General features: G+C 50.3%; 1 protein-coding gene across 2 annotated transcripts; it reads right to left on the bottom strand.

The window, feature by feature from the left end:
- Positions 1–10395: 10395 nt before the first annotated feature.
- Positions 10396–14652, bottom strand: DLX5 (distal-less homeobox 5). 2 transcript variants are annotated; one of them, XM_032401246.1, is made up of 3 exons: positions 14177–14652; positions 12091–12275; positions 10396–11062 (listed from the first exon to the last, which is right to left on the bottom strand). In XM_032401246.1, exons 1-3 carry the CDS (start codon positions 14529–14531, stop codon positions 10733–10735), a joined length of 870 nt encoding a protein of 289 aa, XP_032257137.1. In that variant the 5' UTR covers positions 14532–14652; the 3' UTR covers positions 10396–10732. The 2 variants fall into 2 exon arrangements, with proteins under 2 accessions (XP_032257137.1, XP_032257136.1); XM_032401245.1 differs by lacking the exon at positions 10396–11062 and having other exon boundaries at positions 11670–12275; positions 14177–14620.
- Between the last annotated feature and the right edge of the window lie 546 nt (positions 14653–15198).

Here is a 15198-nt window from a genome sequence, read left to right as displayed (position 1 = left end):
TTTCTTTTCTTTTCTTTTCTTTTCTTTTCTTTTCTTTTCTTTTCTTTTCTTTTCCTTCCCTCATCTGCTTTTTCCTTTGAGCAGCCTCAGTAACTGATCTTGCATTCTAGGGAGAGAGCCAGAGAGAGAGAGCCAGAGAGAGAGAGCCAGAGACTGGTTTCTATGCCAGCGCTCCTGAAACCCCTCACTGCAAGGACATTTTCCCTTACCCTTTGGGATCCAGGCTCTGAGCCTCCTCTTCTCTTTGGGAGTATCCATCAAAACGACTTTTTTTAACAGACATTTCCCCCACCAGAAGAATCTGCGCAAACATGGCAGCGTTTTTACTTGTTTAATGAGCTTAAGACATTACATGATGAAAAAGAAGCATTTTGGGCTCCTGCATTTTTATTTACCAATCCCAGACTGACAAAAAAAGAAAAAGAAAAAAAAAAAAAAAACAAGAAAATGAAAAGAGAAAGCAAGCAAAAGAAAAAACCCTCACATAACAGTCCTTCTCTAAAGAAAAAGGAAAAATCAGCTGTAAGATTAGAACATTGCCACAAAGGGAACGCTGCATGTTTTATCAAAATGCAATGAGCAAGAATGATGATGTTTAAAAACAACAACAATAACAAAACCAAACCACTCTTTCCCTACCCCACCCCCAAACCCTGAACTGGAATCAGGAAAGACAGAAGAAACAACCAAAATCACCATTCTATTGCTTTGATACCTTTACTAGGTGAATTGGTGGCATTCACTAAGCTAATAGGGACGTTTATATTGAGAAACATTTCTGTATATATTGTTGAATTTTAGTTGTACATATACTTTGTATGGTTTTGTCTTCTTTCATATATGGAGTAAAAGCCACAAAATGCTGGGAGTGTCCTGTATATTTCTCTCTGTGTGTCTCTATCTCACCACCCCCTCCTCCTTCCCTCCCAGTATATTTTCTATCACTCTTAAAAGAATTCCTATTTCCTAATATGGGAAGCCCTATATATAAACATCAAGTGCCTGCAAAGATGTCTGTTTGCAGCACAAGCCTTTGTCTTAAAGTACTCTAACATTAAACATGGATGTTTTCTCAGCTTCCTCTAATATTATATTTTTATTGTAATTTCTACACATTTATTTATTTAAAAAAAACATTAGAATGATCTATCCCCAGGTTAACCTCTAGACATCCAGTAGTTCCCAGTGCTGAAACCGAGTGTTCTCCTTTTCCTTTCCTCAGCCAAAATAATACAGCTGTATTTGTCTTTGTTTGGAAGCAGTTTTTTTTTTTTTAAACAAGAGCAAAGAATACAAGAAAAAACACACAAAGTAAATGCACAATTATAACTACTTAATGTTTACACCTTTTGCGAGCTAGCTAGGTAGGAAAATGCATGATCCTGGATGAAATACATCCTTCCGATCTTGTGGAAAGCACAGAAATAATGAAAATGAAAAGCCCTTTCGTCATACAAGCAGGAAGCCCCATACTGCGAGAATTAATGGCTACAGACCTGGGCATCCTTCAAATTATGAACCTTGAAACCACTGAGCCATTTATCAGAAGTCAATAGAGATACTCAGAGTGCTCCATATAATGACAGCGACATACAGTCGTGCAAAAGGACAGTCACTATAATTAGACACAAAGCAAAGACTACTTACCAATATACCCGTTCCTTTTTTTGTTGAGCAACTTCCACGCTCAGTCAGTCTCAGAATGGTTTAAAACCGATCAGTCTTGTCATTTTCTAGCATTCGCATTGTTACATTAGGAAAAATGTTTTCTTTTCTTTTTTCCCCCTTCCTACTGTGAAACTTTGGGTTCGTAGCTCCCCAGGATCAATTCTGAACAAAGCCTCCAGCTGCAGTGCCATCCAATTTGAAGCAGACATTGGGGACAATTTAAGGTTTTTATCCACAAGAAGGTTTTTTTCCATTCTCTTAAATGCAGCCATAATTAGAGTAATTTTTCATGTAGCCCGCTGATTACAGCGTTTTTACCGTCAAAGATAATTACCTGTAATTTTCTTCCACTTTTAATACTAAAAAGCCATCTTTATTTAGATTCAGGAACAGGAAAGGCGAAACAAAAGAGGGAAATTATTCTGTTATTCATACACAAATTGCAGAGACGTAGGACCTAAAATTGAAAATTAACCAAAATTATAATGCTGAAAAGAATGGAAGAGGCTGCAGAAGTACAGCTGGTAGTGGGGCTTTGCTGAATTATTCAAATTACGTTAGAGAAAAAGCTACCATACATCGAAACCAACACTAATTTTTCTTAAAAAAAAAAAAAAAATCTACCAGACGCATGCCAAACCACTGTGAGTGCATGGAATTCTGAAACCCAGCAAATGCATTTTAACACATTGGAGGTGTTGTCATGATGCGCCTATAACGATCTCTCTATCTCTTAACTTGAGCTTAATTAAACAAGAAATTCTGCGAAGGGGTCCTCCCAAGAACTATCCTTGGAACTGGGCTTCCTCTGGGTCCTCTGAACCTAAAGGGTTAACATCTTCGCTCTTTAGAAAGTATTGACCCCATAGTAAACTGATGAGAGAGAGAGAGAGATTGAGAGAGGGAGAGAGACTGGTAGGAGGGGCGTGGGTAAAAGGCATCGCCCAGTTGCGGTGCCTACAACGCCTCCCCACGTTCGAACTTCCCCGGAGTTGGCGTTCTAGAGCCTCGTTCTGACCGTATTTTCCAGGTAAAAAAAGAACGAGAGAACAATAGCTGCGGGGGTGAGGGGAAGGGGGGAAATTTCTTCTCGGCGTCAATAAGCATCTCATTATCTTTTGACACAATTTAGTCCAAAGGTTCCCGCCGCCAGAGAAAGGCCTTTCTGTACAGGGGTGAGGGAGCCAGAGACTTCTCAGGATCCTGCACTTAACAGCTCTAGCTGCTTCCAGTGTCTACAGGGTCAGGAAACAGCGTCATCTATAGATAGAACAGCACCGCTTCTTGCGAGAGTCTTCCTTGGTGCGTTCCTAAATCGGACTGGCTCCTGGGCTACACAGCTCGGTTCTGTGTCTCAGCCAATCATGCCCCTCCAACCCCAAGGTCGCAGCGTTCGGGCCCCGCGGGCAATAGCTGTACGAACCGCATCCCGCCCCTCCCCCTCCTTCCCTCCCCCATCAGCTGGAGGCAAAGGCCTAGCAAAGCAACCCTGAAGGGTTTCAGGGGCCAGTTATTCCGGAAACTTTCTCCCAAGTGGAGGAAGATGTCGACGGGGCTATGCAGTCGAGAGATGCAGACTACACCTGCCTGCCGTTGCAAATGCCCGCGTACCTGTGATACTAAAGGAGCGTTGTGCCGAGCTCCGTTTGCACTCTCGATGCCCCACAACTTAAAATCATCCGCACATGTAAAGATCTTAAATTCGCCTAGGACTAGCTTTGAGTAACAATTTCCAAATAGATTTTAGCTTGGAATCTCCAGCCGGCTCCCTCCACACCTTACAGAAACCTGGTCTTTTTCGCATTCTCCAGTCACGAGCTGCACCAAATACATCAATAGCACAGAAAGCAAAAAAGACATACCGAGTTCTTAAGGATCCCAATCTCACCCGAATCCTTTTACTCACCAGAACGACAACGCTTTTACTGTTAAAGGGGGATAAAATTGAAAAATCTATAAAGCAAAGTTGCAGTCTATAATAAATCACAACAGCAACACATATAGCTTGGAAAGTGTGAGAAGAGAAATATGAACTGTGCCTTGAAGTATGGAAGAAATAAAAACTTACCACCAGTGAATATCTCTTAAGCAATGATCAGGGTCTAGAAATCTATACTGAACAGAAGCAGAGGAGAATATTTGTCTGAGTCTCAGGGCAGAAGCTCTTTCTCTATATTCTTGGTTGAGTGAGCACATCCAGGTGTGAAATTGTTTGCACACCCCAGCACCTCTTATATTGCCAGCAAAATTAGCTGTTATTACTGTCACTGTTTAGTGATGGTTAGCGTGATACAAAAAAAAAAAAAAACTGCTGTAATCAAGACCTGGCGCATCTTTGCAAATTACAGATAATTGTAAACGTCCAGATTATGATAATAGCATCCTAATCCAGCCTGCAATATAATTATTACAGAGTGTTACATCTGAAACTGTCCAGTAGGGCTAATTCAGCCATTATTTAGACCCTATTTTTGCACTGCAAATGGGTTGCTGAGTTGAAAATGTACGATTGTAATTTTACAGGGCACTCAATGAGTAATGGTATAGGAAGAGGAAAATACAAAAGTGAAATGTGAACAGTAGCGATCAAATCAAACCCTGAAGGACAAAAGGCTGTTTGATTCATATGGAAAAAGAAGAGCGGGAATTAAGAAAATAGCAAATCAGTGGTCTGAAGCATTAAGTGTACAAATCTCCAATATGTGTAGGGCTGATGTGTTTGCAAGGGCTGCTGCATGTGCTTCTGCCTGGAGTCTGAAATAATTTTTCTCTTTTTTTCTTTCTTTCTTTCTTTCTTTTTTCTTTCTTTCTTTCTTTCTTTCTTTCTTTCTTTCTTTCTTTCTTTCTTTCTTTCTTTCTTTCTTCCTTCCTTCCTTCCTTCCTTCCTTCCTTCCTTCCTTCCTTCCTTCCTTCTTTCCTTTCTATGCCTCCTGTCTTTGTTTTCCCTCTCTGCTAACGCATTTCCTTGCTTAGAAAAGAAAAGTGCCCTTCCCCCAAGCAAAGAACATTTGACAGTTTCACCATTGTTTCCACCAAGGCTGCCTCAGAGTGTGCCTGTCACTTGTTTATGAACATTTGCTTAAATGAGTTTGCAGTCTCTCTTGTCATCAGAGCAAAATGCCCTGGGTGCTTGTAAGTGTTCCTGAGCTCCATCTCCATTCTCTTTCACAGCGAACAAGTCATTGAGAGTCCTGAAGGATATTAGCCGAAAACGTATTAATTGCTGCTAATTAAATAAAGCTGACTGGGAAGCTGTCTCCTCCACTCGGCTAGGCTGACTATTGGCTTTAATCCTATCATTAACTTTTATTAATTAACACCCCGCATATAAACTAGTCCAGCTGCTTCTATTGCTATAAGTCACTGATGTGTTTCTTTCTAGATTCCAGAAAGTCCAGTATTTTTGATAAAGGACTGTTTCTGCTCCCAGACATGGTTGTAAAAGAGCAAGGTCAGTCTCTTTAAAATATGGAAGGACCCTAGAGAAAGGGAGTCAGAGTTAGAGCAAGAGTCTGGAGGGAGGCTGGGGTACTCTGCTGGTCCCAGAGAGAAAGTGAACCTTGGGTTCTAGCTGTTGCTTCCAGGAGGGTTAGCCCTGCCCTGGCTGAAATTTTTGGAGTCTAGTTCTGGTTCCTGGTGTGTGTGTGTGTGGGGGGGGGGGGGAATGTCCTGGTCAGATACCTAAAACCCTTATATCCCCAGACCTCAATTTTCCACCATGACTACAGAGAATTTCCTGGGCATCTTTTTCAGGCTCAGAACAGTATGTGATGATTCTCCCTTCTCCCAACACCTCATAGACCTGGGAGCTGCCCAACCAGGGCCATCCCTCAAGGTGGCAAGCAGGCTTCCTGGCTCCTATGACTTTAAGGGCAATAATGAAATGTTCCCTGTTTAGTGATCCCTGTTTATAGATGAAAGTTGAGTCCATATCCTGCCTCTTCCCCGACCCCTATATCCCACCTTGCAAGTGGTTAAGTGGCAGAAATAGTCCTTGGATGACAGTAAGCTTCCAGTGGCAGATTTCTGTCTTCTCACCTTTGCAAGAAAAAAAGAATGTTTAAAAAAAAAATCATAGCTTGGGAACTGTTTATCGCCCTTCACCCCCACCCACTTCTTTTTTTAAAAAAATACACTAGACTGTATGGTGGAGATAGAATCATTACTGAAACTTGGAGGTTGTGTGTGTGTGTGTGTGTGTAATGATGTTATAAAGCCGTTTTTTTCCTTCCTGTGGGAAAGGTCGAAACGTGTGGTATTTCACGGTTCTATATAAATCTTGGTTTAGCATGTGGAACAGACTCAATGATACATGCACTTTTGGCAGAGACTCCTCCGGACCCCCCTAAATCAGAAGTAAATACGAAGTCCCAACGAACAAAAGAACAGAAATATTAATTGCTGCAAAACAAGACTCTCATCTCCTTTAAAAACAGATTCATGTAAATTCCCCTGGTTCCTATCTTCACTGTTAGAGCTCGACCTATAAAACAGGTTATTGCATTTCAGCTGGCAACCCTGGATGATTGAAGGGGAAGGCTCCCCCCGCCCCTCCGCAGTAGATGCTATGTATACTTTCTGCCCTGTACAACAGGGGGACCTAAAGCTTGTCAGATGCCAAAGAACGCGCGGGGGGGTGGGGGTGGGGGGGCGGTGGTGGTGGTGCGGCAGGGCTGCGTAGAAAAATCTTTAGCCAATCCCACATGTGCTACCGCTATTTGGGCTGTTTTCGAGGCCCAGAGTTCGCTGTGCGTCTGAAAAAACCGAGTACAGTATGCAAGGACCGAAGGCAACCTGGGAACGAGAGCTGAGGGCGGGAGCGAGCCACAGCGCCCCCTCCCCAACCTCACGCGAGGCGGAAACCTCCACCCAGCCGCTGTGGGAGGGGGGGTGCTTAAGGATGGAGGAGGGGGGTGACCGCAGGCGGATCCGCCGTCGTGGCGCGCTTCCCAGAGGTGCCGGAGGGCGTCTGTCCTCAGGGCGTGCCTCTGGAGAGGGCTGGAGAGCTCCGGGTTGGCGAGATCCCAGTGGCCAGTGGGAGGCGCGCGATCCAAGGGCTTGCGGGGATGAGGCGGGGAGGGTGGTGGTTGGGTAGCCCTAAAGGTCCTCTCCTCGAATAAAAGGGAGCGCTGACGGAGGCCGGGGGGTCAGGGGGCAATGTTCCAGGAGGCATCCCTTGAGCTTCGTGCGGGGGAGTTGAGGAGACCCAGTGGTGTCAGGCCGGAGTAAGCTGTTGGGCGCGCCAGGAGGAGGCGAGCCCCGCCAGGCCTTGGCGCGCTGTGGGCGACTCCCGGGACGGGGCGGCCAGGACGCCGAGAGCCGTGGGGCGTCCGGTGGGATCAAAGGAGCCAAGGGAGGCCAGCCGCCGTGTCTGGGATTGTGGGACACGGGGCGGGAGAGAAAGGATTGGTATGGGCGGGGAGATCCTGGCCTGGCCGATGTCCCCAGAAGGGGGTGTGTGCGTGTGTTTGGTGTGCGGGTCAACACGCTCCTGCCCGAGGCCGAGACCTGGGCGGATCTGAGTGTGGGTTGACAGGCTCCCGGGTGGGTGCCCCAACGGACGAGGGAGGGAGAGAGAGAGAGAGGTCTGCGGGTTCCTCTGTGTGTGTGTCTCAGGCCCTGTGGCTCAGCACTGGAGCCGCCTGGCACCCACAGGAATGCGGCTTCTCTCGGCTCCCCAGGCCGCCCCCTGTTCCACAAGGAGGTGGCCGCCAGGAAAAAAAGGGGGGAAAAAGGGCAGAAATCTGCCTAACCCAACACGAGCTTCAAACAAAGACCAATTTATCTGATCTTTTACAGGAGGGCCCAGGAGGCGGGCAGGGCACCAAGGAACCGCACCGGCTCTGCCGGCAAGCCCCGGACCTCCTGGGCTTTGTGAGGAGGTCTGAAAATAGGGTGGAGGCTTGGGAGTATGGTGGGGGATGGTGAAGAGGCCCACGGTAAAGAAAATTAAGTTTTGGGGTGGGCTTAACATCTTGGAAACACTAGATTGAAAGCTAGGCAAGTGGGGACCGGAAGGGGCAAACGGAGACCCAGCAGAGTGGTGTCAGACAGACTGCAAATATGCTGGGGAGTAGTACACGTTTATATTAGATACACGAATAAACAATGGAGAGAAAGAGGGAAGGTGGGAGGAAGGGCAAGGGAGAGAAACATCACACAGATATTTTTAGACTTTGTTGAAGATCTGTTATTTTTACATCCTTGGGCGCAGGACTGCAGGGAGTTAAATTCTCCTGGGAGAATCCCCATGGTGCCAGGGAAAACCCGCTGCAGAATGGTTTGCCAGAATATTTTTGTCCACGGCTCTCAGACCAAGTTAAAAAACAACAACAACAACAAAAAACCAAAAAACCGCGCGAGAGAAGAGACCATTGCGAGGGGAAGAAGTGAGGTTAGCAGGAATCCTGAAACCGAGTCTGTCCGCGCGGCGTGATGACCAGTGTCCTTAACAACAGGCGGCGTCAAGGCTGGGGGTGGGAAGGGCGGTCATGAAAGAAGAGCGTCTCTCTCCTTTCCCGGTAAAAATCCGAACTCGCCCTTCCTTCAGCTGGACCGCGTCCGGTGACTGGGGGTGGTAGAGAAGGGATCCCCTTTTCAAAGCCAGGAATGGAGGTGGGGAGATGACAGAGACGGCTGGAAAAATATCTGCCCTCTGCGTGTGCAGAAAGGTGAAGAGCATGTTCCAAGCGCATTCCTGCAACTCTCAGGCGGCCAGGGGATGGGAAATGTTAGAGGCGTCCAGTGGGTGCGCCCCCGCCAGCTCGCCAAACGCGCAGCGGGGGGCGCAGGGTGTCTCGAAGCCGGATTCCCCAGATATAAAGCGCTGGCTTCAGTCGGTGTAAAGGAAACTCCCCAAATCTTTACAAGCGAAGAAAGAAAAGCAGAAAGTAGATCCCTCCACTTTTCCCCTACGGTCTTCCCATTCTGTCAGTGAAAAAAAAAAAAAAATTGGGGGGGTTCGCATGGCTTGTCTCGGAGCGCGTCGCCACCCGGAACTTCTTGCGAGAAAGGAGGGGCTGGAGGTGAATCGAGAAGAGGAAAGCTGCGACCGGAGAAGCGGCCGCTTGCGCTTTGCGCGGGGGTGGGGGGGGGGGGGGGGGGGGGGGGGGGGCCCGGGCCCCGGGCCGGCCGGGGGCCGCCCCGGGGGCCGGGGGGGGGGCCCAAGGGCCCAAAAAACCCCCCCCCCCCCCCGCCCCCCAGGCCCAAGCCTTTAGGAGCGGGCTGGCTAGAAAGGAAGGGAATCGGGAGAATGGGGAGGAGGGGAAGGGAGAGGGAGAGAGGAGAAAGAGCGAACACACTGGTAAATTCCCCTCCGGGCACGCAGCGTGTCTTTTCAGGTCTAGTTTCCCAACCCTGGAAGAACCTTCTCAGAAATCCTCAGATGACAGGATGTAATTTTTTATGTGCTAATCTCCAATCCCCCCCCAACTTAAGAAGACTCTTTTGTCACATTTATTGCTGCCGACTTCCTAGCTGTAAAATATATCTCACGCATCTTGTAATTTCCAACATAGGATTTCCCTTGGTGTCCCAAGGAAACAGAGTCAGGTGCACTAAACGACAATCAAAGAGATGTCCACAAGTCAGGCCCGAGAGCGTAGCTCTGGACCAGGCTGTAGCTCTGGTCACAGTGTTGATATCTATGTGCAGGGGCGCAGGGAGAAGGATGGGACATAGGCCAAGGTTGCTGCAAGTCCTTCCTCTGCCCCAGAGAAGGCTTCACAAAGCAGAGATCCCTACAAACATTCAATTTCCCATCCTTTGGAACCACTTTGCCACTCTTTTAGGTAAAAGCAAAGCAGAAAGACCTCCTTCCTGAAAAAACCAGAGTGGTAAAGAGGATGGAGGAGAAAAATATATATAATATTATCTCACACAAGATGAAATCAAAACCGAGCCCAAACGCTTTCATTCCTGTCCTCCACCCCACAATTCCCTCTCTTGGCAGGAGAAGGAATGCCCCCTACCCATCATGCCTTGCTTGCCCAACTGATTTTGGTTTATCATCCAAGTCCTGTGATCCTTTCCTCTCTCCAAAAGACCTCCAATAAATTTATAATCATATACCAAGGAGTCCGAGACACTACAATTTGCCATGCTGCAAACATTTCAGATTTTTAAAAAAATGTAATGGGAAGGAAAATTTTCTTCTTTTTCTTCTTCCTCCTCCTCTACTTCTTTTTATTCCTCTTCTTCTCCTCATCTCTGGAAGCTCCTATTTGAAGGGAGTGTAATTTGTCTAATTGCTCTGCCAATACACAGAGGTTGTTGGGAGTGGGGGGAGAGTTGTCCACGATAATTGCTTTGAGCTTAGAATTTGGAGCGGTTATTGATGGATTTCTGCGGCTTTTTTACTCACACACAGGGCGGGAGGACCGGATTTAGATTCCAGCATTACTTTCTACCTGAAACAATCTGGGGTTAAACTTAAAATTATCTAAATGTTTTTGTGGTTAGGCCCCCCCCCCCAAAAAAAACCAACCCTAAATATATATTTTATGGCGGTACTATAAACAGGCCACATATGTATATAGACACATAAAGTACAGCATCCAACACACAGGTGTACAGTTTTGCATCCATGCAGCCCCCAATTTCTGTTTTCCTTTTTGCCCTATTGGATCTCTGCAGAGCTTGTCTTCCTTTAATTGCCTGCATAAAACGTCAGTAGCCCATTATAAGGCGGGCAAAAGGAGTATTTTTTAGAAACATTTGGCTTTCATGGTCGAAATAATTTTATTTATCCAGAATATACAGTTTAATTCCTCTATCTACACTTATTTACATGGTTAAAATAACATTGAAAAAAAGTCTTTGAAAAGTTGAGGTCATAGATTTCAAGGCACCATTGATAGTGTCCACAGTTGCGCAAAAAAGTTCGTCTGTAAAAAAAGGGGGGACGGGGGTCCTTTGAAATGCAATAACTTACATGCAAAAAAGCTTTACACATGAATCTTTTTTGTTTCCGTTTTCCAAACTTCCCCAAATGAATTCCTTTATGATTTTCTAAAACAGCAAAACACAGCAGTCCCAAAAAAGAGAGCAAGAGAAAGCCGCCTGTCTAATAGAGCGTCCCGGAGGCCAGCGCCAGCGGGTGCTGTAAGGAGCCAGGCGGCGGCAGGTGGGAATTGATCGAGCTGGCTGCGCTCGGGTACCAGGAAGCCGAGTTCTCCAGGTAGCTGGACGCGGGGGACTGGTTGGAGGTCGGAGGGTGGGCATGAGGGTGGTGGCCAAGCGAGCGGGACGAGCCCTGGGGCTCCCACACCGCCGGAGACTGCGGCGAGTTACACGCCATAGGGTCGCTGGAGCTGGGGCTGTGCTCCGGGGGCATCTCCCCGTTTTTCATGATCTTCTTGATCTTGGATCTTTTGTTCTGAAACCAGATTTTCACCTGGGTGGGGGAACAAAGGCACACGTTACCGGGTCACTCAGAGGCCGCCCGCGCCTTCCCCAGAGCGGCGACTGGAGGCATCTTGGGCCCCCAGGTGGCGCGGACCTGGCGTCTCCCCGCAGCTCGCGGCCTAAGGTCAGGAGGACACCCTGACCGGCCAGGCCCTCACCGGCCCCTGCGAGGGCAGGACTCCGAGGCTTTAGTGTCTTGTTTGGGCTGGGGGAGGAGGGCGCGAGTGTCCCGGGCGGCGCGCGCCCACGTGCAGGCCTGCGCAGGGCGCACGAAACGCGGCGCAGTGAGCGTCTCCAAAACAATGGCCGAGCGCCGCGCGCGGGGGCTTGGGGCTGGCCGAGCGCGCGCCGGTGTGGAGGGAAAGGAGCATTGTCCCAATCTCCCGCCCGACTCCCTGCACTCCCTCCTCAGCTTCCAAAGGTCAGAATGCGCCTGCAGCTCTGGGCGGCGTTCGAACATTCTATTTTTTTTTTTTTCTTATAGGCCCCAGCAGGGCTGGAGAGGGAGTGAAGGAAATGGGACGACCGAGGGATGATTGCCCTGCACAGCAGCGCCCCCCACTTCGCGACCCTCAGGCTGCTACGGCCTAAAGCTGCGCAGGAGCAGGGCGTGACCCTTCAGCGTTCCAGCCGGAGGCGACCTTCGCAGCCCGAGACCACCGCGAGGCCGCCGGGCCCTGCTCTCCCCGAAAGGCTCTGCGTTGTGCAGAGAACCAATTTCTCCAGGCTTCGAGAGTGTCCTAGAAATGACCCTCCCCTTGTTTCCAATCTAGGAAACTGGCCCCTCGCCCCTGGAGGCCCGAAGCGGGGGATGAACGGCGTCTCCATCCCCAGCCCCACCGTCGCACGGCGGCGACACCCGGCCTGACTCATGGAGGTAAGGGCGCGGGGTCGGTGTCTTTCTGTGAGTTTCCCGCGGTGCTCTCCGATCGGTTCCAGCCGGTCGGGACGGAACCGCGCGGCCCAGCCTGCCTTGCAGCCGAGGCGGGGCTCGGGCCGCACCGCCGCCGGATTTACCTGTGTTTGCGTCAGTCCCAGCGAGGCGGCCAGCTCGGCGCGTTCCGGCAGGGCGAGGTACTGAGTCTTCTGAAACCTTCTCTGCAATGCGGCCAGCTGAAAGCTGGAATAAATAGTCCTGGGTTTACGAACTTTCTTTGGTTTGCCATTCACCATCCTCACCTCGGGCTCGGCCACTTCTTTCTCTAAATAATCAAAATAGACCCGGTTAGAGTTTGTCCGCAGACAGTGTTTCTTTTGCAGAACCCTCATACAGTCCTTGAGTTTTGTTTTGTTTTGTTTTACCCACGCAGTCTTCAGTCTCTTTCACCATATCACCTCCTTTGCTTAACAAGACCCAGAGAAATATGCCCCTCCCCCAAGTCATGGAAAAGCCAGGTAGTTTGATTAATTCCCTACTTAGTTCATTCAGGTTATGGTGGGCTTGTGCAAAGCTCTTTGTACAGCACAGCTCCCTTGGCGTCTGGGATTTAGCCCTTGCAGCAGTTCCTGCTTCACCCTCACTTGTTTTTACGCCCACCCTGTGCTCACCCCCGTTTCTGGGGCGAGCTTGGCCAGACCCTCCTGGGGCTTCAAGGGGGAGGCTCTGGGCCGTGACACCACCCCCCGCCCCCACTGTCGGCGTCTGTTCGGGCGCCCGCAGAGACCAGACGCATGGGCAGGGAAGACGCTAACCGAGGTCTCCAAAGTTCAAAGACCCACAAGCAAACTATGCTCCTTCAATTCAGCAGCAAGAGGTCCAGGCCGCTGCAGACAGAGGGCCGATTATGCAGCCCCCATAATCTCCCTGCAGATCTGCGAGGGCACAGATGTGTCTGGTTTCTTTTACAAATAGACTTAATAAGTTCTTGGCCAAAAGGAAAAAAAAAATCTTTCACTTATGCACGAAATACAGAGACACTGAAAGGAATGAAGACATACCATCCCCTAGGTTCTCTTTTAAAATTTATCAAGAGTCACACATTGAAAAGGACTCCGTGGTAGGGTGTTTTCGTAGGAAAGGGGCGGCAGGTCAGGACGAATTTCTCAAAGCCGTGAATATAGACGGGGAAGAGGACTTTCTGAATGCGTGCTTTACAAACATACCCTGGGGCCACAAGTCCCCTTTCCGAAAAGTACCACCTTATCAAATCTACCCATCTCTGGAAGGGGTGGAGAACCTCTCCGCGGTGCGTGTGTGTGTGTGTGTGTGTGCGCGCGCGCGCGCGCGCGCGCGCGCCGGTGTGTGGCAAACTCCTGGGAGAGGAAGGGTGGAGAATGAGGGCTGTGGTCTCGGTTCTGCCAAAGAAGGGGATGCTAATATTAGCAGGATTATTAATGTGCTAGTGGGAAGAGATCAAACCTGACCAGCAAAACCTCTCCAAGGAGACCTCATGCCTCTCTTTTACCGCCCAAGCTCACTGGCCCTCTTAAACTCTCCAACTAAGTTTCAAGGAGGGCGAAAAGAGAGGAGGTGGGGAAGAGGAAGACAAAATTTAGGCACCCCTCAGCAACCCTCCTCCACCCTTAAATGGCTTTTTGTTTCTGGAAATGCCCTGGATAAACCGCAAGGCTCTCCGCGCGTTCTTCCTCTGGCGGGCTCCAGCTCCTCAGCCCTCCACCCCCACCCCGCGCGCCCGGGACACCGACACCACGCTGGCTCGTGGCTGCTCTCAGACTAATCCCGACAGAATCTTTGAGGCAGCCTTCCACTCCCACTCGCACCAACGGAGCACGCTCACCAAAAATTCCAACAACTAACCTCCCCTTTATTACGCAAACGCCACTCAGGCCGCTTGAGTCTTTCTTCTCTCCACCCCTACGCCCTTTTCAGCCTAGTTGGCTTTCAGACCAGGCAAGTTGGGAATCCAGAGACTTGAGGGCCCCCCACCCCCAGGTGCCCCAGGGGAGGATTCTTCCAAGAATCCCTAAAATGCTGGCCTTAGAGAACGTCCCTCGGGTGCAGAGTCCAGGCCCCCCTCCCTTCTGCCGGGTGCGCCCCCACGCTAGTGGTTGGCTCGGACCCCCAGTCTCCCAGCCCACCTCGCCGCTCCAGGATCCGGGCTCCCCCGTATCTGCCCCCATCCCGCGCCCCCTCCCCCCTTACCTGGCTGGCTGGTGGCGCTCGGGACGCGGTTGTAGGCGCCGCCGTACTGGTGGTAGGGGCTGGCGTAGCTGTAGTCGGCGTAAGCTTTGGCGGGGTAGCTGCCGGCGGAGCCGTTCACGCCATGGTACTGGTACTGGTAGGGGTTGAGCGCTTTGCCGTAGGAAGCCGAGGTAGGAGAGCAGTAGCCGTGTGGGGCTCCCCCCGTGGGACTGTAGTAGTCGGAATCGGTGGCCGACGACTCGGGCAAAGTTGGCGATTCCTGAGACGGATGGTGCATGGCTGCGGACGTCTGGAACGGAGCTTGGAAGTCGCCGGATCGGATGCTGGGGACCCTTCTGTCAAACACTCCTGTCATCGCTCACAGGCGGCGGCTGTCCTTGCTGCTGTGGCGGCGGCTGCTGCCCGAGTTGGCTGTGGGGCTGCTCTGGTCTAAGCAGACATGGCTGTGGGAGCGAGGGAGGAGGAGGAGAAGGAGGAGGAGGAGGAGGAGGAGGAGAGAAGGCGGCGGCGGCGGCGGCGAGGAGGAGGCTGGGAGTCGTGGAGGCTCTGTCTCCGGCGGGCTGACTGATGGCTGAGGCGCAGCACAGCCTTGGTTAAATCCTTAATTGCGCGCTTACGCACAGCGGGGTGGATCGGGTTCCATTGGCCAGGGCCTCGGGAGCAGCAGCAACACCCTAACTCGTCCAACTAGTTTTAGCACAACAAAGCATTGCTTAAAAAAGAGAGAGAGAGAGAGAAAAAATGGAGGTGGGGGGGGGGGGGTGTGTGTGTGTGTGTGTGTGTGTTCGCGCGCGCGCGCGCGCGCGCGCGTGTGTTGTTGTTGCTTGTTGGGGGAGGGGGTCTCAATCTGTTTTCAGTGAATACCAAAGACAACGCAGAAGCCCCAACATCCAGCTCAGTAATATCTGGAGACAATGTGTTCCAATCAGTGGCCTCGGAAAGTGCACATATTTGGGGGGTGAGGTGGGCGTCGGTCTTTCCTTGTTCCCCACTTTCCTACCCCTGTGGCTTGCGGGGGGGGG

This window comes from Phoca vitulina, unplaced genomic scaffold (genome assembly GCF_004348235.1).
Source record: "Phoca vitulina isolate PV1807 unplaced genomic scaffold, GSC_HSeal_1.0 scaffold4, whole genome shotgun sequence".
Classification (NCBI taxonomy): domain Eukaryota; kingdom Metazoa; phylum Chordata; class Mammalia; order Carnivora; family Phocidae; genus Phoca; species Phoca vitulina.
The sequence above is the reverse complement of the archived record's forward strand: the minus strand, read 5'-3'. Positions and strand labels throughout refer to the sequence as shown.